The sequence below is a fragment of the Girardinichthys multiradiatus genome, chromosome 13, assembly GCF_021462225.1.
Source record: "Girardinichthys multiradiatus isolate DD_20200921_A chromosome 13, DD_fGirMul_XY1, whole genome shotgun sequence".
NCBI lineage: Eukaryota > Metazoa > Chordata > Actinopteri > Cyprinodontiformes > Goodeidae > Girardinichthys > Girardinichthys multiradiatus.
The window spans coordinates 34,332,722-34,354,234 of NC_061806.1; the positions used below are offsets into that span (position 1 = coordinate 34,332,722).

At 36.6% G+C, this 21,513-nt stretch overlaps 1 protein-coding gene across 1 annotated transcript in view; it reads left to right on the forward strand.

Moving 5' to 3' along the window:
* The window catches only part of LOC124879269 (glutamate receptor ionotropic, kainate 5-like), a 299,585-nt gene that overhangs the window by 223,329 nt on the left and 54,743 nt on the right, over nt 1-21,513 (forward strand). The window contains exons 5-9 of the mRNA XM_047383724.1: nt 89-186; nt 2,843-3,008; nt 5,826-6,004; nt 10,337-10,390; nt 21,065-21,226. Of these exons, the coding sequence (XP_047239680.1) occupies nt 89-186; nt 2,843-3,008; nt 5,826-6,004; nt 10,337-10,390; nt 21,065-21,226 (659 nt within the window). The remainder of the gene's footprint in view (nt 1-88; nt 187-2,842; nt 3,009-5,825; nt 6,005-10,336; nt 10,391-21,064; nt 21,227-21,513) is intronic.

Here is a 21,513-nt window from a genome sequence, read left to right on the forward strand (position 1 = left end):
TGATATCCAAAAACTATGACATTGGTTTGTAGCTTTACAAAATAGCTTAAATTGACTTTTATTTTCAATGCACTCTTGTCCCTATCAGTGTGTCAGATCCTGCCAAAGGGTGTGGTTTCAGTGATTGGTCCTGCCTCCAGTCCCGCCTCGGGGTCAACCATCAGTCACATCTGCGGGGAAAAAGAGGTAAGCCATACCTAGCTCCAGGCCATCTGAATATCATGGGGTATGAAACTTCACAGTCCTATCAACCTAAAGCAGAGGCTCAATCAATCCAAACAGATGGTTTCTCAATGTCATTAAGTCGGTTCCATTCTCAAGGGAAATTGGTTGAGCAAGAGGCCATAACAAAGGCACATTTATGTCCTTCATCCACTTCCTTTCAGGGAAAGTTATGTTTTATACAACTAACCAGTGTTGTAACCATTTCATCCTTAACAAAAAGTTTTTCCAAACTCACTTAAAATTAATTTGTGTTCCTAAATTATGCATGAATATATAGGTCATAACATAATTTGCAATTTAGAATATCCAACTTGCCATTGCCTACTATCTGTTTGATTCTCCTGTTTTCTTTGCTCATATAACGCGTATTTTTATACTCACTGAATTCACAGAGCAACTGCTCTCATTCACATAATTTATAAGTTTTATCAACAGAAAAAAACATTTTTGACTAAAATGTGCTCCACATTTGACTGAGCTGACTATGTTTCTGTGGTCACCCTTTAACCCTGTTATTACCATCAAGTCAACACAAATGGGATTCGGTGTAGGTTTGGTTTTTGGGCCCTTAAAACTTGTATTTTACAGTCAGTATTACCCACAGTGTTACCCACAGTAATACTAAATAACTTAAAGCCAAAATTGTTTTGGATAAATGCCTTTACTTATTGCACATTTCTAGATACTTCTACAGCTATAAAATAAAAATATATTCAGGTCACCCGCATATAATCTTGGTCATAAAGGAGTTGACCCACAATAATGTTCCTCTTTAATAAAATCTTGATTCTGTTTATGCACATTGCTGACAAAATCTTCAATCATGTAAATTCAATACATCTCTGTTGTTCTTACTGTTGTTACTTTACTGCAGGATGTAGCAGTAGTTCAAAGCTGCAGCTTATCTGCACTTCTTTGTTCCAGTATGCTTCTACTGACTGAAAGTAATATTAATGTGATCATAGTGGCCCACTCAAAGTCCTGACTTGAATCTGACAGAGAAGCTGTGGGAAAAGCTAAAGATTAGGGTAATGGCAACGAGGCCCTCCAAGCTCATCAATAAAGAGATACTGTCAAAATGCCAGATGAAACATGGAAAATCTGATCCGCAATTACAGGAACATTTTGATTACTGCAATGCAAGTCATATAAAAACTTTTTGGTTTAATGCAAATTAAATAGACATTTGTTATGGGCGTAAATAATTTTGGACATAAGGGTATATTTTATCCCCCTTTTTTCTAACAGCACTGGTCAGGAGAAAAGAAAAATTGTGACATATTGTACATAGATGGTGTAGGCATTCCAGGAGTGGGGAGAAGTATGAGCTTATAGTGACCCACCTATTATCACTTTCACCCTGATCTGTTCTCAGTTACATGAAGAAAACTTTTTTTATATATATTGTGCTACAAGTTATATGTTTTCTTTCAATATTATCCACATATTTACAAATGTTACATTGTAATCACGTGTAAGAAACAATGTCACTACCAGTAAAAGAAATGACGACAGCAATAATAATAATAATATGTGAAATTTGATATCCATTTATAATCCTCACTTTTATATCGTGAATTAAACTGTTTAATGTTTGGACATTGCTTGAGCTTCACATTCAGACTGTTCTAAAGCTTTAACCCACATACAGAAATGCAGAATGTTTGTGTTTGGGGGTGAACCTTTGGAACAGTCTGAATTTAAAGTAAAAAAATATATAAATAATAAACATGAAGTGCTAAATGAGGATTTCTTATACTAAACATTTTTTTGTCTACTTTGATGGAAAATGTTGTCAGATCAGGTCTCATGCAGATGTTTAAGCATTCTAACGGATTACAGGAATAAACCTATGTTTTACCATTTTCCTGCTCCATTGAATCCACATTGCCACAATCCCACACTTTCCTTTCAGCCTCTAACAGTCCTCTTATCCTGAACCCAGCACCTGACAGGTTTCATAATATTGCATTCTAAGTTTCTTACATTTAATATGCTTTAATGATCAGAGAAAAGCCCAGTTGGGCTAATTACAGCTTAGCGTTTAAATTGCTGTGGGTGATAGTCAAGGTTAAAGCACAGGCCTTTGTCCTGTCACTAGATTCATCATTTATTATTGCAGTGAAACATTTCTGAATCTCTCATTAATTTCTCAGCTTTAACACAGCCCTGCAGGTCACAGCAACCATGCTCTGGAGTTTATACTGTAAAGAGAAGTGATTGTAAGTCTTTGCAGAAAAGATCTTAGATGTAGTGTTCGAGTGAGTTTTGTTTTTTCTTGGTTCCAGTTGTTAAAGGATGCTCGATCTACTTACAGATTTCCTTTTTAAAACTAAACTAAACAGCAAGAAAATAAATGCATTTAAAAAACTGCTGAAAATTCCAGGCTTTGGTGTTCAGATTTTTCAGATTCTGATAGTGAATAAAGTGTCTGTAACTGATAAAGTATGATGTAGCCTGCTGTGACCTTATTTTTTTTTTCCTTCTTTTGCTTTACTCCCTCTTCTGTTATTTTCTCCTCATCCACAGTGCTCAGACCTTCAGCTGGATTAAGTAGCTAAGCTACTATGTACGACTCTCTTGTTTTTCTTAGTCTTCAACTCTCTGGTTTGTTCAGATCCCTCATGTGAAGATCGGCCCTGAAGAAACCCCAAAGCTGCCATACCTCCGCTTCGCTTCAGTGACTCTGTATCCGAGCAACGAGGACCTTAGCCTGGCCATCGGATCCATCCTGCACTCCTTTGGCTACCCAACAGCCAGTCTCATTTGTGCTAAAGCAGAGTGTGAGTCTTTTAGCAAACTGTGGCTTGAGCATGCTTTTATTTGATTCTTGCAATACGCTCTCATTCACTTTAAGACAAAAAAAACTAATAATTATAAGGCAGCCGTGGCTTTTCTGGTAACACTAAGCTCAATTTACGTTTCTGGTTTAATTCAGTTTATTGCCATTTAGGTACATGTGCTGAGCAAGTACATTGCATCTACCATGGCTGTTTATAAAGCAGTAGTTATTTCAAACTCAGCAGAGTTCACTGTGGCCAGACGATAAGTTTATTGTGAACTTTGCCAAAACTGGTCCTACCTGCTGAAGCGATGAGTCTGAAAGACCTTTAAAGATTTCCTGGCCAGTCTGACAGCCAGTAGGTGACTAGCAGATTCAAATCAAATCCTTAAAGTTTCAGGTCAGAGCTGCTGTGAGCTTGATTTGTTACAGGACATCCTCCAACATGATGTGGCCACTTCATGATTTGGCTCTCCTTAGACCAATGTTATCTTCTGACTCAAAGCACTCCACAAACCTTATCATATGTGTTTCTTGTCAAATTGTTTCTGCTCTTTGGTGCTGACCCCTTCTCCAAATACAGAAGCAGACTCTTCCTTTCCTTCCCTTAAAATACAGCAAGTCTTCATATTCAGTGATATATCAAACATGTACTAAAGAAGCCCTTCAAAACTATTTCAGCCCCTTGCATCTTTTCATATTTGTTACATTAAAACGGCAAAGCTTAGAATTTCATGGGATTGTATGTGATAGACCAGCACAACATGGAACAGTAATTAATAAAACAACAAATGTTCATAAACATGAAGACAGAGCAACATCTCTAAATTATTTTGGGAGCTTTTCTTGGTCTGATTGGGGAGTTTAATGATGATAGTTGCCATATGCTATAATGATTTGGAGCTTCCTAATGTTCTGATAATTGAGTGCCAATTTAGGGGGGTAGCTGTTTCAATGCTTCAGACTTGTGTAAAGGAAGAAAGCATGTCAAAGAACCGGCGCAACCGTGTGTCACTAAATGGTCACTTATATTTCCAAGAGTCACTACCTACCACACATTTAACAACTTCCTTACTTTTTAAAGATTTGTAAAACCTGGACAAATAAGAGTTGCTGAAACTGCTCAAACAACTGACCAAGCCATCTAGCCTCTATCGGTTCCTTCTTGAAGATATATCGTTGTCTCACAATAACTATGACTTTCACACCAATACAGGAATATGAATCAAATTCTTACCATGTTTGCTATCAACTAGGTATCCGTTGCAGTATGTTTAGTCAATTATCTTAGTCAGTTATCTTTTTCTGTACTGGTGCTTTTTAGGATACTGTAGGTTGGCATCATAGTGTAATATGTTCATGGTTTTCCCATTTGCTGTCCTTCTGCAGTCTTAACATTCAGTTAGTATTAGCTTTGGTATCTGCCCGATTTTGCCCTGTTTGATTCTAGGGGAGAAACCTTGTATAAACACACCTCATCCATTTTGCTGAAAAGAGTGATGGTCATTCCACCTATTTGTCATTTCACTTATGCTTATTGAGTCTTTTTGGTTACCAAAGGCACAGTCTATCATGGGATATTTACCTGCTATGGTCAATTCACACCTACTTTGGACACACATTGTACTAGATTTAAAAACCAATTATATAAAATAGTTGTCCAGTAATAAAATGTTCTTATGTGGCTCAAATAAATAATATCTACCAGCAGGAGGATGTCCATAAATATTTTGGTTTGATCAGGGGTCTCAATCTCTTATGTCATCTCCATATGTATTTTATAAAATTCAGTATAGCAATGCAGTGATTAGAACTACAATTAATGATGATAGAATGTGTACTAAAATCTTCAAAAAAAACAGAAACAAGAAAGTTATTCTGGCAAATGTTGGAGTGAAAAGTGTGTGGGCACAAAATGGGTGTACATAGTTTTGATGGTTTGAGTTGCTGTCTACAATCTTTTTTCCCCAGTTTTGCTGGAAGTTGTAGGAAAATTACTATTGTTGGGGTTGTTTTTAATATTTCACTCTCAACTCATACATTGCATAAAACAAACATAAGAGACAAAAGTGCTGTTTTCAGCTGAGCTAAGCAAACCTCTTAAATGTGAACATGAACACGCTAAAAAAGGTGACACATTTTCCATTAATCTTTAATTCACTGCGTGATATGTGTGTGACAATTGTTTTGGCATTATTTTGTATTCCTCAGGGGACCTTCATATGTGAATAAGATTCAAATTGTTATAAACAAACTGCAGTGCTTCAAAAATATGTTAAAATCCATTTGTAATCCATATTTATACATATATATATAATATTCTTTTTTATATTGTTTTACTGTTAAAGTGTTAAATAAGTAAATCCATTTACATCTGTTTGGACACACAGGACCACATGCATTCTCTGAGGAAAGAAATTAATGGGCTCTCTACATAATCACTTTTATCCCAGTCTGTTTATTGCCTCTTTTAGTGCATTGAAGCAGCAACAGTTATTTGTCACTCTAATGACTCTGAATCCCATCAATTTCAGATTTTTTTTTTCTTCTTTCTCAAATGAAAGTAATATTTTAACAAGCAAACAAGCTTCTTACTCAGGCAAATATTGTTTAGTTATTTCCTTTTTCTTTTGTCTTATACTTTTTTCAGCTTCACAATATCAGACTCGTTTGCTGAATCAACTCATTGCTGTAGTCACATCTGACTTAAAAAAAAAAAAAAGATGCTTTAAAAACCCAGGCATGTTTAAGAGCAGCTGCCATATTTGCATTTATGGTTAAAGGCTTTTGTTACTCCCTTTTCTTTCCTGTTCTTTAGGCCTGCTCCGATTAGAGGAGCTTGTTCGCCACTTCCTTATCTCCAGAGAGACGCTGTCGGTGCGAATGCTGGACGAGAGTTTGGATCCCACTCCCTTGCTGAAGGAGATCCGTGATGACAAAGTGGCTACCATCATCATCGATGCTAATGCCTCTATTTCTTACCATATTCTCAGGAAGGTGAGAATGCTGACTGCATATCATGTACAGCAGCAATTTGTTATGCAACAAAAATATTTGATATATGAATAACAATTTAAATATTTTATATTCAAAATACAGAATTCAAATATTTTTTGAGCCCTGACACCTTCGTTTAAACTCTTTCTTTATGCATTTACTAAAAATAATTTGTTTCACCTAAAAAGTCAGCTAAAATTAAAACAAATAAATAATGGTTTATATCAAAGTCCATTAAAGCACAAATCTAAAGAGGAGTTATTTCAATGTTATTAGAAAATTAGAAATATTTTAGATCACATTTAGACTTAAAGTAATGAGAAATGATTAAAATTGGACATGAAAACTGGATTACTGCAGTTTTCTTTAAATAGCTATAAAATCTAAATTTTGATTTGCTTTACACCAAAGCAACAGGGATTGACTGACCCTGGGTTATATAATCAATATTTTGGCTTAAACTATGATTGTTCCGTGCTGGATTTTTTTGTATCTAACACCAATCCAAGCCATTTAGCAAGTCACAAGTCAATACCATGTAGAAAGACGACTCGTTGTAAGGGATGAAAGACGCTTAGATTGCTAGGAAGAGCCCAGATGTGTTACCTTGTTTAGAAAATGGTGTATAATCAGGGATGTGCACAGATAGACGCTAGGCGGTGCTAGAGCACCTGACCTTTTATCCTTTGGAGAAAAAAGTGCCCTCCTGAAATCTTTTTTTTTTTTTTACAGTGTATAGTGTGGGGCCCAAAGGTAAAATTTCTGAATTTAAAGCCTATAATACTATTGCCCCACGTTGTGAAATTCCCCCCTCGCCAACACTCATACGTCTCCCGCCTCGTGTGTCTCTCAACGGAGACGGGCTGTGTGCAGAGCAGAGAGGTGGACCTGCGCTGGTCCAGCTTCCCTCTTCTCTCCTCCCCTCCACCATCAGATAGAACCCTGTCCTGCCAACGGCCGGCTAACCATCCAGGAAACAAACAAAATGAATATACTTGCTTCCTAAACTTCAGATGAAAAAGTTAAAACTTTACCTGCCACCATTTTATCTAAACAGAACAGGCCAATCAATGGCATACCTTTACCTGCAATGTCTTCTATGGCTGCCACCAGGCACCAGGTGAATGTCTACGATTTAACTCTTAGATTAAATTATAAGAAATAAATACATTCAAATCTATCTCATACATGTCGATATTACATTTGCTATTATGGTTCATGATGACTTCTGTTTGACTCATGTTTTTTTTAAATTGCAAATACGGCCAAATGAGCTGGTTAACATTACAATTCATACACTACTAAAATACCTTTAATAAAGTTCAGTAAATGTGGGGCATGTAGGCTAAGTTGTATTTTCTACTTCTGTGTGTGTAAAAATGATGATGTGATCAGAATATTTTATTTTCTAAATATACATTAGTTCTCAGGACTTGTAATCTCATTAATTTTTAATCTCTAAGAATAATTTCTGTCATAAATCACACTGGCTACATGCAGAAGTATAGATGATTCTGCTGTTGGTTTCATTTTGACTATAAAGCTTTAATAACTAATTTTCTGGGTATAGTTGATTTACACTGTAGAATGGTCACTGGTTCCTCACATTTCTGAAGATAACTCATTTAGTGTGACCTTCCTGGTAAATCTGACAGTGTAACCTGCTTTGCTACAACATAAGGTTATTTGGTGCAGAGGATATTTTGTGATAAAAGTACAGAATGATATAGTCAAGACAAACACGTTGTGCTCAGTGTGTAAAAAGAAAAAAAAAAATGAAGGATAACGTAAGTTTCAAATTTGACTCAGGAAGTTCAGGTTGTGAATCAGTAATCTAACTTTAAATCTGTCTATGATAATTTTGTTTCCTTATTGATCTTAAGAATTTTGTAAAATGCTTTCTTGTTTTGAGTTTTTTTTTTCTGGGTGATCATTTCCCTTCAACCCACAAGACAGTTTGTTTTGGGGGTGCTTAGTAATACATATAAATTATGTTCATGTTGTGCCTGTAATAAATCTCACACTACAAAGGCAACTGACAGCTCCATGTGCCGCACAATGTGCCCTTTTTTTCACTTGAGCACCTGCCCCCCAAAATGTCTGTGCATGCCACTGTATGTAATACAGTTTCACAAGCAAACAAGTTTCAATATTAAAGAAAATTAGACGTGCACAAATGCACAGCTAAATGGGGGTGCAGGTGACAAATTTACAATAGACCTACAACAGATATTGGGACAGAAAAGAGCAGATTTTAGGTTATAAGATCTCTGAAAAATGTCTGATCGAGACCCCAGGCCGATACCTGGGATTGGGACATGCCCTAGTTTGTACATATGTCTGGTTATATTCTGCAGTAAGGTGATCCACACAGGTATAATTATTCCTTTAGCCATATTCAGTCCATTTAGAGATAGCGTTTGTGGAAGAGAGGAATCTTGAAAGGAACATTAAAGACAAAACTGCAGTTGCCATAGAATAAAGTTACTTGATCACTCATGTTTTTAAACTTTGATCTTTAATCAGTTTGAAGACTTTAATATCAACTGCAAACATGGTTAGTTTTAGTACTTAATCTTGACAATGCTTCAAACTAAATCCATCTGAAAGCAACCAGAAAAAAGCTACCGTTTAAAGACGTTTTGGCAACATGTCTTTGGACATGTTGCAAATATTATACAAGGACCCAAAATGTGGAAAATAATGTCCACCCTGTCACAGTTGGAATGCATCTCGCTGTGTAATGTGGAACTCTGCACACAAGAAACTGTCAGCTCCAATTCAAATGTACTCAGATTACATCTCCTACATTATGTCCCACTGTAATCTGGCATTTTTCAAATTTGTTTACAAGGCTGAAGACAACAATGAGCGAACTCCAAATACGATTTGCATCATTTGGTTTGCTGCTGTGATTATGAACTCCTCTTCTGAGACCTTAAAAGGCCTGCACCATTGTGAAACATTTCCCCTCCTTGTTCAATTTGAGTGAAAAGATTAAACTTTCAAACACAGGTGATTTTTTTTTTCTTTCTGTAAGATTGGAGTCTACAGCTGCAACAAACTAAATCTATCAACGTTCGTCAGGGTGCAGCTTCACTTTCTCCTCTGCTCTCTCAGGTTTTTTGTACCTGAAAGTGTACAAGGCAGGAAAAGATTTGCTATAAAAAGCAAGTAGACAACTTGTTTCTGTAAATGTAAAGTAAATGCAAGTGCGAGACTTCGAGAAATATTCTGAAAGGTTTTAATTTTAAGGATCAAAGCTGTTTCTGTTGTGCATATTCTGTGGAAAAAATACTGTTTGCTAAAAGCTGGCAGTAATAATGGCATAGCAGAAGAACAAGATAAAACAGGGATCCTCTACAACGCTAGCAGGAGACCACTCTCTATTCAAGTGCTGCATACCTCATATGTTCGCTAATTTTTTCTTTAATCAAATAAAAAAAAAAGACAAAACCTTATAATTCTGAAACATTCCTACAAATGCTCTACATGTTAATAAACCAGACGTGTATAAAATAACCTTTATATTTTGTGACTTTGTAAGGCACACTGAGAAATATTTTTCTCTCTTGGCTGGTGAGCTGAGTTGAGGGTGAGCAAGGCACCAGCAGAGAGGCAGGGAATAAAGGAACTCCAGTATAGAAATCAAGTAACCCTTTCTTTGTTTCATAAGTAAAATTAGGAGGATGTAATTGTACACAAGTGTTTCTTTTTCATTCAAATACAAATACAGTTTATTGACAGACTACATGTATCTGATTCACTTTTTACCTTCAGTCAATGCTTTTCATCTCATTAATCAGTTAAAGGGATGTATTTCTTGAGGGATGCCTTCATTTTTCAAATCTCCCTAACACCTTTGTTTGTGTCTAAAGAGAGATCTATTTGTAACTTGAAGCAAAAATAGGTGTTAGTTGCTCCCATCACCTGGACCTTATAGATTTGTCTGAAAATAAGTGGTGTAATCTGCTTTGTGAATTCAGCGAAGAAATCAAGTAAAAAGTGGATGTAAAACAGTTGTAAAATATGGAAGACATTGGACTGCTAAATGACTTGTCTCCTCAGTCATCTTACTCAACCAAAGGTGGCACACCGAGGTCATTTAAACATCTTTTAAAATGTCTGCTTTTTTAAAAATAATTTTCTGTTGGTTACTGTCCATTTTCAAAGATTAGGAAACAGGTTGATGGTCTCATTAAAGAGAGGATGAGTAAGACTGCCTGGTGAAAATGTTGAAGAGTTGTGGTTTTTAACTGTGATTTTTCTTTGTTTAAGATTTGCGTATCCTTCTTCATCTTGCCTTTCTTCTTACATCTTTGTGCCTTGCAGGCTAACGAGCTGGGGATGATGTCGGCCTTCTACAAGTATATTCTCACCACCATGGTAGGAACATTCTGCCTTCTTGAGTTATTAATCATAATTCATTCAGGATGAATGTCCAATTAGTTATTCATCTTCATTTAAAATATCTACATCTTGTTACATATTCTCCTTACACTCTGTGGCTGTATATCTTTAGTGTTTCTTTTCTTTTATATGTTTCTCTTCCCTTTGTAAATACCGCCGTGATTTTTTTGCCTTTCATACTTGCCCAATATTTTTAGTGTTGGCTCAAGGCAGATTTTCACGAAAAGCCTTAGAGGTGTTTCTATGCTTAACATTTCTTTGCTTAACATTTACAAACCTTTCTTTCTGTCTTGCTTAAGTCGTTTTGTTTTTGTTGGAAAACCCAATTGTGCACCAAAGTTGAAATTTTAAAATTGGAAAATTGGTGATTTTATTACTATCTCTGACTTTTATATCCAAAATATATCTAAACTGTTTATACTGATTGATTGATTTATTGATTACTTCTCCTTCTACTTATATACTCACCTACTTATTTATTCATTCATTAACTGCATTTTCTTGACTCTGGTTTGGCCTTTAACCTTATGGTCCACTTAGGTGGCTGTAACAAATCAAAGTATAAGATGACAATTTTTATACATAATGTTTTTTTTTCTGTACTTTTTTAAACATTATCAATCTGAATTGATCAAAAAGAGACAACAGAAAAAAAACTGTGAATGGCAATGTGAGAAAATATGCAACCTAGTTTGGATACAGACTAGGGAACATATCCTGCTCTGACTCCAGATGGAGTAGGGTCTTATGTCTGAGGAATAGGTCCAACAGGCCCAAGGCTGCACCCACGAGTAAGAATGAAATATGCTTTCATGAGTTACTAAAGTCTCCAATAACACCAGAAAAGGTTGCATGGTTTGTCACTGGTCAGTTTTTTAGAAAGAGTTAGATGGGGTCTGTCTATTTTAGAATGGATTTTAAGGTGCGCTTTTTCATATTATAACTGCTTATAACTTTTACTGGTATAAGCCTATTAAACAGGCATTTATCTTGCTTTTATTTCAAGTGAATGCCGATTTATTTTATTTTAATTTGAGCAACATTTATATAATGTATTTATATTTCATGAATTTACTATTGTTAATCATGGCAAGCATTGACATAATTTTTCAAAACATTATTATTTTCTCTTCTATAGTCTATTGTTTTGTGTGTTGCTAGGTGTGGGTTTAACTCTGTTTTCATTTTTTTGTATTTTATTTTATCTTTCTTCTTAAGAATATACTTATTCTTTTCTCACTTTAAATTCTTCATAATTTTATTGTCAACATAATTATTGTTTAATTTGTCTGTGTACTTAATTTCAGAAGTGTATTGTGCACATCTAGTGAAAAGTGCTCTATAAATAAAGTTTGATTGATTTAGTTTTATTTTATTTCATTTTTTGTCACACCTCTGCTCTTTTTCATTCTTTCCTTTATCTATCTTTTTGCCTCCAAAACTCATTTTCCATTCTCATTTATTTTTTTCTTCTTATGGATTTCCTTCAGTTTGATCAGATGTTTTAGTTTTGCTATACTTTCTTTGTTTCAGTACTTCTACCCCTTGGATCCAAACTCCTCTTGATTAATTTATTTAAGCAAATACTTAAGCAAAAAGTTCTTCCCAATCCTAACATTCTTGCACCAGTTTTTTCAGATACTACTATAAGCACATTTTCAGGTGTGTTCCTTTGTAAGCAGCCTTTTCACACCTCCAGGATATTTTTTATGTTACATCCTAAAACAAAGCTTTCCTGTTTCCTCTCTTTCCGCCAAACCTCCCTCTTCTCACCTCTCCCTTCTCATCAGAGATGCATGCTGCTCCTTCCACTGTTTGTCATCATTATAATTCCCCTGTTTGGTGTCGTGCCCTTGTACAAAGAACCGGCGTGGATAATAACATGTCTCGTACTCCGCCTTGACTCTAAACACTGCATGGCATGAGACTTTAACGGGGCCGTTCACACAGCACTAACAAACCAAGGACAAATTTGTCATTCCCCCCTATCCCAACACTGCCTCCTCTTTCTCACATTTTCATTCACCTGCAGCTGTGTCAGTGACTTACCTTTAACTTTGTATTGAACATGCTCTGCAGACTATAAAAATACTGATGAAGAAAAGCACGAGTTTAATATTAACTCTAATTTTGTTAGAGCAAATTAAACATATGAGATGAGTCAATCATTAGACTCTCTTTAGCTTTCTAGTCTCTTGGAACCATTATTGTTTCTTCTCTTTTCTATTACTATCCACATAGTTGTTCATTTCAAATTACTTACTTACTTACTTTATAGACTCATTACAGTCAACAATTTTGGTTTAAAATGTTGTTTTTATTTGAATTTTGTGGGGTGTATTGTAATACAGTTGTCAGAATTGTTTCTTCACAGCAAGAAGGAGCTCGATTTAAAAACCAGCCAGTGCCTTTCTGTTTGAGTCTGACATGTACTCTCCATGTATGCCTGGGTTCTCTCCAGGTTCCTCCCACTGTCCAAAAACATACATGTTAGATTAAATCACCAATCTATATTGTCCTTAGGTGTTAGTTTTTTGCAAATATTCATGTCATTTGTTGACATGTTTTATTTTTGTGTTGCTTTTTCATTTACAAGGTGCTCCTTTAATTAAAAAAACAGTTTGAGACCAATATCTCCTCTTTTCCTTTAGGAAATACGTGAGAGGGAATTTCTTCTGCTCATAAAAAAGTACCGTTGGCTTCAAGTAAAATTTTAATGAGGTACTTTTTACTTTTATTTAAGTAACATTTTACATTGACTTGTATTTAAGTCAAATTTTATCAAAGTAACCATACTTTTACTTGAGTACATTATTTTTGGGGTTTTCTTCACCTCTGAAAGCAAGATGTACTGAAATCCTGAGTGGTAAGGTTATGGATTGTGTAGCAGAAAAGAGACTGAGATTACTCACAGAGTGAAAAATGTAGGTGTACAAGTACAGCAGCTTTACAGTTTTTCTTCCTCTATTTTGTCAAGTTCAAGTTAAGTTGTTAAGTTTGGAAGTTATTTTGTTGAAAAGCAAGAAACTATGTGACTTTGTTATAGTTTACCCTGTAGGGTAAATATCCGTACTGTACATATACAGGGGTTGGACAATGAAACTGAAACACCTGGATTTAGACCACAATAATTTATTAGTATGGCGTAGGGCCTCCTTTTGCTGCCAATACAGCGTCAATTCGTCTTGGGAATGACATATACAAGTCCTGCACAGTGGGCAGAGGGATTTTAAGCCATTTTTCTTGCAGGATAGTGGCCAGGTCACTACGTGATACTGGTGGAGGAAAACGTTTCCTGACTCGCTCCTCCAAAACACCCCAAAATGGCTCAATAATATTTAGATCTGGTGACTGTGCAGGCCATGGGAGATGTTCAACTTCACTTTCATGTTCATCACACCAATCGTTCACCAGTCTTGCTGTGTGTATTGGTGCATTGTCATCCTGATACACGGCACCGCCTTCAGGATACAATGTTTGAACCATTGGATGCACATGGTCCTCAAGAATGGTTCGGTAGTCCTTGGCAGTGATGCGCCCATCTAGCACAAGTATTGGGCCAAGGGATTGCCATGATATGGCAGCTGAAACCATCACTGATCCACCCCCATGCTTCACTCTGGGCATGCAACAGTCTAGGTGGTACGCTTCTTTGGGGCTTCTCCACACCGTAACTCTCCCGGATGTGGGGAAATCAGTAAAGGTGGACTCATCAGAGAACAATACATGTTTCACATTGTCCACAGCCCAAGATTTGCGCTCCTTGCACCATTGAAACCGACGTTTGGCATTGGCATGAGTGACCAAAGGTTTGGCTATAGCAGCCCGGCTGTGTATATTGACCCTGTGGAGCTCCCAACGGACAGTTCTGGTGGAAACAGGAGAGTTGAGGTGCACATTTAATTCTACCGTGATTTGGGAGCCGTGGTTTTATGTTTTTTGAATACAATCCGGGTTAGTACCCGAACATCCCTTTCAGACAGCTTCCTCTTGCGTCCACAGTTAATCCTGTTGGATGTGGTTCGTCCTTCTTGGTGGTATGCTAACATTACCCTGGATACTGTAGCCCTTGATACATCACAAAGACTTGCTGTCTTGGTCACAGATGCGCCAGCAAGACGTGCACCAACAATTTGTCCTCTTTTGACCTCTTGTATGTCACCCATAATGTTGTGTGCATTTCAATATTTTGAGCAAAACTGTGCTTTTACCCTGCTAATTGAACCTTCACACTCTGCTCTTACTGGTGCAATGTGCAATCAATGAACACTGGCTACCAGGCTGGTCCAATTTAGCCATGAAACCTCCCACAATAAAATGACAGGTGTTTCAGTTTCATTGTCCAACCTCTGTATGTTGTTACTGTAAATTCTATTGGCCATCTGAGAATAAAAATCGTCACGTTAGCACTGCAACTATGTGTGTATATATATTTATAGGCCTGTGTTTTTCATCAAAATTTCAACCCAGCAGCTGAAAGTTGGCCAGTGTGTCAGGAACGCCTGGGCCCCCCTCCAGTCCACCCTTAGGAATGAGGTTACAATCATCCCCGCATCCGTAAATGGTTCAGAATTGGCCAGGTTCTCCTCCTTCAGCCAATAGGGGAAAAATATGATGAACCACGGCAAGTCAACTGAAAAAAGAAAACACAAAGAGATAGGGTCATCTCCTTGGAGAATAGAATCCGTAGACAGATTCTACACACATGGATTGCAAACTGATATAATCAAAGTATTCAAACTTCAACAGATGGGAAATATTCATGCTGGCTGCATGATCAGCTAGATATCAAGCTTTGCCAAGCTCTTCTTTGAAGGATTGTTCAGAAAGGAAGAAAATTAACTTGTCAGAGCTGCAATGAATGCTGGGAGGTGTAGTTACAGTCCTGTTATGTGGCTGTCTTACAGCATATGGTACCATCATTCCTCAGATAACTGAAGGAAGGATGAATGGAGAAATTTACAATGAGACACTTGATAAGAAGGAAGACGAAACATGTGAGGCTTTTATAGTTTTGACAATGTATTAGAGAAATTATTTGTGGTTTATGATGAAGTAGTATTTGGGCTAGGTTTGGTTTTGAGATTGTGTTATTTCAAGAAACCATCCTGATACTTCACATATGTACTACTGAGCTCAAAAGCTCTTATCAAGCAATATTAGCTTAAAATTGGGTATGTCTTTCTAGCTACTGTACTGTTTTACTAGCTTTTATCATTCTCAATATACTGTAGACATTGCATATGAAGAAGGCCCCTATCTATACTTTTATTTTTATTGTCCAAAAAGATTTGAATGTAATTATTGAATGAAGTTAACTTTGAAATGATGACCAATTCCAAACCATGACCTACTGTTGGATAAAAGGTAGATCATGGGGTAATACAATTAAAATTCCTTTTAGTTAATTATCTTTGCATTACAGTGCCTTAAAATGTTTCCAATTCTACAAAATGATCTCCATGTAAATGTAGAAACAGACCAGAGACAGTTTGGAGCTGTAACCACTAAAATTGGAAAACTGGACCTCTTACACAGCAGATAGTTATTGAAAAATATCACAAAACTTCTCTGCATAAATGCATTAATAACCTAAAGGCAGGAATTTGAATTTTAAACCCAGAAATATGGACATTGAGCTGAACTAATCAGGAAATTATTGCCACTATTGATTTAGCCAAATCAAATTCCTGAGGAGTTATGAAGGTCATTACCTTTTCAATAATGTAGGGGTAATTTCCAACTGTTTTTAAAACATCACAAATATAGACCATGCAAAGACCAGATTCTCCCTAAATGAACATCTAGCTTAAGGCATGCTGCAGTCATTGCATCACCGGTGCCCTTCTGGAATGCTGTCGCAGTGCTTTCTCCCTCGGCAGTGTTGGCCTGGTCCCTGCAACCCGGCAGGCCGACTTGCTCTTTGTCAGTGCTGGCAGACCGACAGTCTGACAGACGGTCTGGCTGCTGCTGAAATTGATTTGGCATCCAGCGAGACCAATGGCAACAATGAAAGCAACAGTTTCTCAGATGTCAGAGACAATGGAAATAACAACAGATAACAAAAAAGACCGTTATTTCAGTGAATTAATGTTAAAAACCTGTTAATGTAGTACAGTTTAGATCATCAAAGATGGCTTCAAAAGCCCCACATCTACAAAATGAATAAAATGTTCAATTAAATGAAGTGGGGCTTGATATTGGCATTAAAGTGATTTTAAAAACCCTCCCTGTCTCCTCCTTATATCTCTAATGGACTTCTTGTTTTTTTCTAATTAGACATTTTGTGTCAAAACAATCTAGAGAGTAGCAGCCAAATACTGATGGCGGTGATCTAAATGTTGATCATGATATCAGTGATGGCACCTAGCAGCTTCAGTGTAATTATGAAACTGTACTTCCAAAATCAGTAACTATGAAAAATTGTTCTGTACAGAAAGTTGTCTGTACTTATTCAGACATTGCCAGCTTCTCAAAATAGGTTTATTCATGATGTTTTTTGGGACAAAGGGATTATGTGTTATGAAATTTTTTGTGAAACCATTAGAAATTATTAGATACTCCAGGAACCACATGTAAACTTGTAGTCTGAGAGCCAAGATTAAGGTTAAGAATAAATAAACAGTTCTTTACACCCTTTTCACACTACTTCAAATGTATAAGTTGTGACGACTTAGAGATACCACATATCATTATGCATGTATGTTGCATTAACCAGATATCATGCTGCCTCATTCAGAATTGCTACATACACTGATGAAGACTTACTCATATTTATGCCTAATGCTTTGAGCGGCTGACACGGCAGAGGAGTTAACCTTAAATTTATTTTATTTTTATCAAATTAGCTATTAAATATTTGACAACCTAAAAGCATGTATAGATTGTGGTTAGATGATTGAAATATCAGCCAGAGATGGTCAGGTTATTATTAGGTATCAAGAAAAAAATTACACATTCATACTACAGCTATAAGTAAAATAAACTCACCCATATGTAGCAGTACACTTTAAATGTTATTGAAAATCAATCCAATGCAAATGCAATATATGTAAAAGAGGTGTTCACTAAGTTTAACACTTGATTTTTTGCAAAATATACTTAATTTTTTCACATTTAACAACGTGTTTTCAGCTAGTCCAACACAAATGGTAAGATACCAGACAACATTATCAACATTATAGTACAGTTGACCTTTGTCATTTGGAGTTTTATACCCAAGAAAAACCATTAACACGTCTTGCATAAAAACAAAAGTTATTAAAAAAAATTGTCAAATTTTTTTTAAGGTATAAAGAGAAATTCTATATAATAATAAAAATCTAAATGTTCCATCAAACCATCATGTTGTGATTATGAAGACAAATATATTATTTAATATTAATACTTTAATATTTTACATATATTTTACATATTACATATTTTACATATTTACATTTGTGTATCTGTGTATCACCTGAATCTAAACCCCTGTGGGTCTGATTGTGAGCGTGCTTGTGTATACAAGGTTTCTTCATCCTAATATGCAATAGTGAGTGTGAGCAGCCACAGACCTGCCCCCCTGGACGTGGGACAGATACGGAGGAGATCCAAGCCATAGACAAATTTCCCCCCAGAGCATAGGAACCCCAGGAGAACCATTGTCGGGACTACCAACCCCCCAGAGAAGAGCTGGGGAGAGTCCCAGGGGAACCACCCAGTAGCCACAGTGTAGAAGCCCCAGGGACCTGCAGCGACAAGCCCATAGCCCCCGCCGGCAGCTGTCTGTGCCCGATGACATATTGCCATGGACTAAGAGACCCGAGGCCCCGGGACATATCACTCCCCAAGCAGAGGCCCGACACAGCCCACAGGTCCAGGTCCTGGCAAGCAGCCACTGGGAGTGAGCTGGTATACACCAAAGCACCCAGCCCCGGACATTGAGAACCACAAGTACACGAGTGGGCAGAGACACCAAGCACCGACAGGTAGTGTGGCAGGGATGAAATAGGCCCCACATTTGATGGGGCCTAAACTGATCCAGGAGAGGGACCAGTTCAAGACCTAACCTGACACAAAAAACAGGCACACACAGTCACAATCACACATTCCCACCCTCATGCATACACATAAACACTCAAACTACGCACCCAACGTAAAGACAAACAACAATGGACTCACTCATACTCCCAATACATACTGTATACTCCCAGGTTCAGATGCCAAAACTCAATAGGGGCAGCCAGCCCCGGACCCAGGAGGTGGTCCCTTTCCCTCCGGGGTGGAAACAGGCAGACAGTGAAAGTTTAAAGGGTAAACAAACATAGCAGTTTATGAAAGTACTAGACGATATTCTCAGAATTTAGACTAGCTACATTTATTTTCCATATTATAATGAAAGAGAGATAGCAGGGAATTTCTCAAACTAAGATTCAATTTGCTATGTGTTGACTGTTTAAATACTCAATGTGAGACTTTGAAACAACCCCTGGGTCCCCCCCATGACCCAGTATGAAAGAAGCGGGTATAGAAAATGGATGAATGGATGGATATTGGCTTTATTCTAGAAATGTGGTTATTTTTACCATAAAAAAACAACAATCATGTGTGTGTGTCTTTTTTGCCTCTTTTTATCACTGTATTCTGCCCAATTTGAAATTGCAACGTATTTAGTTAGGTGATAGTTTTGTAATATGCACGCTGTTTATTTGTGTTTATGCTGTTGACATTGTATATTTCAAAAAATGTAAAAAAAAAAAAAAAAAGAAATAGACCAATGCAGACATTTCCTGCATGGAAGTCATGTGTAAAATCAGGCAAAAAAATCATCCATTATGTCCCCGGCATTAGTCGGCAAAACTTTTTAGATGGATAGGTGCAGTAATGGGATTGGATTGCCAATGGGATGTAGTTTTTCTGTAGAATGTGTTTTTATTGTATGTGGATAAGAAATGTTTCTGAGTTCGCAAAAAAATGTAAACTGTAATTAAACTCAATGGATGTGATTTTTTTAAAGGTTAATTCATAGAAATAGTATGGTCACATTGTTCACTTACTCAGGTAATTTGGGGATGCAAGACATTGATAATGTGTTTTTGAGAAGTCTGGGAGAGAGATTGTGATCCATAATCATTTGGTGGTATATGCTGATACTGCAGGTTCCAGCAGTTGATCTGCAGTGGGTTTCACTGGTGGATGGAGCATGCCAAGTCTGCAGTGGTTCATTGATGGTTCAGAATTGTGCTTATACAGTTAAATTCTCATATTTATAAACATGACACATTTAGTTGGCTGGTTGTCACCTTATGGCTTGTGACTATTATATTCTTGATACATAACATGAATTTGTTGTTGACTGAACTTTAATTACGATAGAATGATATATAATGTACTTTCAACATACTCATAAGCAAGCTTTCCGTTAAGTCCCTAATTTAGATTAAAGACTCGATTGTAAAATAATCACTTTAAATGTAAAGTTTGCATAGATCCCACAGTATTTATCACTAAAGGTGTATACCTGGAGTGAAGCACTTGCTGAGGGCTTGAGCCGAGATGTTGAGCATTTGTATGCAGATTTATATTTGCCTTTTCCAGAATACTGATGTAAAAGGCTGGTTGAGGAAGAGTTTGAAAAGTCTGCAAAACTGTCATATAAACAAGCATTAAAGAACAGCTTCCAACTTTAATAGAATGCCACTGGATTTTAGATGATCTATATATGAACATCTAGTTTAATATCTCTTTTGAAAGTATGGCAAAATTATCAATAAATGTGCAAGCTAACAGCATCACCCACTGATTTAAAGAGATACTTAAGGCAGCAGCATACCATCTAATGGCAGCCACATATTGCTGTAGAATCAGTATATGCCACCAAACCAGAAGTGGCATATGCTGGTATGCCATCTGCTGCTTTTAGTTTTGGCACAATTTGAGACTTAGCAATGCCAAAATAATTCAATTAGAGTAATTTAAAAATGCCTGAGTTTATTTTGTCTCTAATTGTTTAGTTAGATGTAAGGTTCCCACTGATAATCATTGTTTTCTGTGCAAGAAATGAAATGAATGACTAAAGCGAGCAGTTTTCCTGCCTGGTCTAAGTAAAAAGAATCAAACAGCAGAGTTCAATTATTTCAGTGTAATACAATTGTGTAGACAGCTTGTGTCACCTGATGTTGTCATGAGACGACAAATTAGCAGGAGAAGTGTTTTGTTCACTCGCCTACATTTTTGGTTCCCCACAACTTGGCTAAATATTTTATTGTCAACATGTGTAGCATAACACAAACCCTTTGAGGGCAAAACAAATATTTTTATTCTGGTTTGTTTCAACAGCAAAGCTCAGTGACATCAACTTGCCTTAAAGGACTATTTGAATTTCTTTGAAATTACCCAGCTTTTGATATTCATCTCTTTTTTCTTTTACGTTACTAGCCCGCTCAGAATTTCAAAATAGAATCTGAAGTAGTATAGCCTAAAAAAAAAACTATTCTGTCTTTAATTTTTTCTGTCTTTTTCTTTTTTCATGTCTGATCTGTGACTCATTTTAAATTTTCTCTGTTCTGTTATCTTGAATAGTTACTGCTTCTGCATGACATACTGTATTTTTTAAACTAATTGCTGACAAACCCTTTTAATTTTTCCCTTTCTTTTTTATCTGTCTTTAAGGATTTCCCTCTGCTCCAGCTAGATGATGTGGTGGGTGACCAGTCCAACATTGTTGGTTTCTCTATGTTGAACACTTCCCATCCTTTCTACCTGGAGTTCATCAGGAGCCTAAACTTGTCATGGAAGGAAGGCTGCAACATCAACCCATACCCAGGACCTGCGGTGAGCGAAAGATATAGAGAGAAAAGTTTACTTACCAATTAGTTACTGTGTTTGTTCATGGAACTTATTTTGACTTAATTCAGAATCAGAATCATCTTTATTGGTCAAGTTTGTGTGCACAAACAAGGAATTTGACTTTGGATTCCAGCATTCACATCATACCAAAATAATTATATACATTTTAGACAAAATAAAAAATAAGGATAAATAAACGAGTAAATTGTACAGATATTTGAATGTGCATCCATTTTTTAAATAAAGAAAGACAGGTTGTTATTGTGCAAATA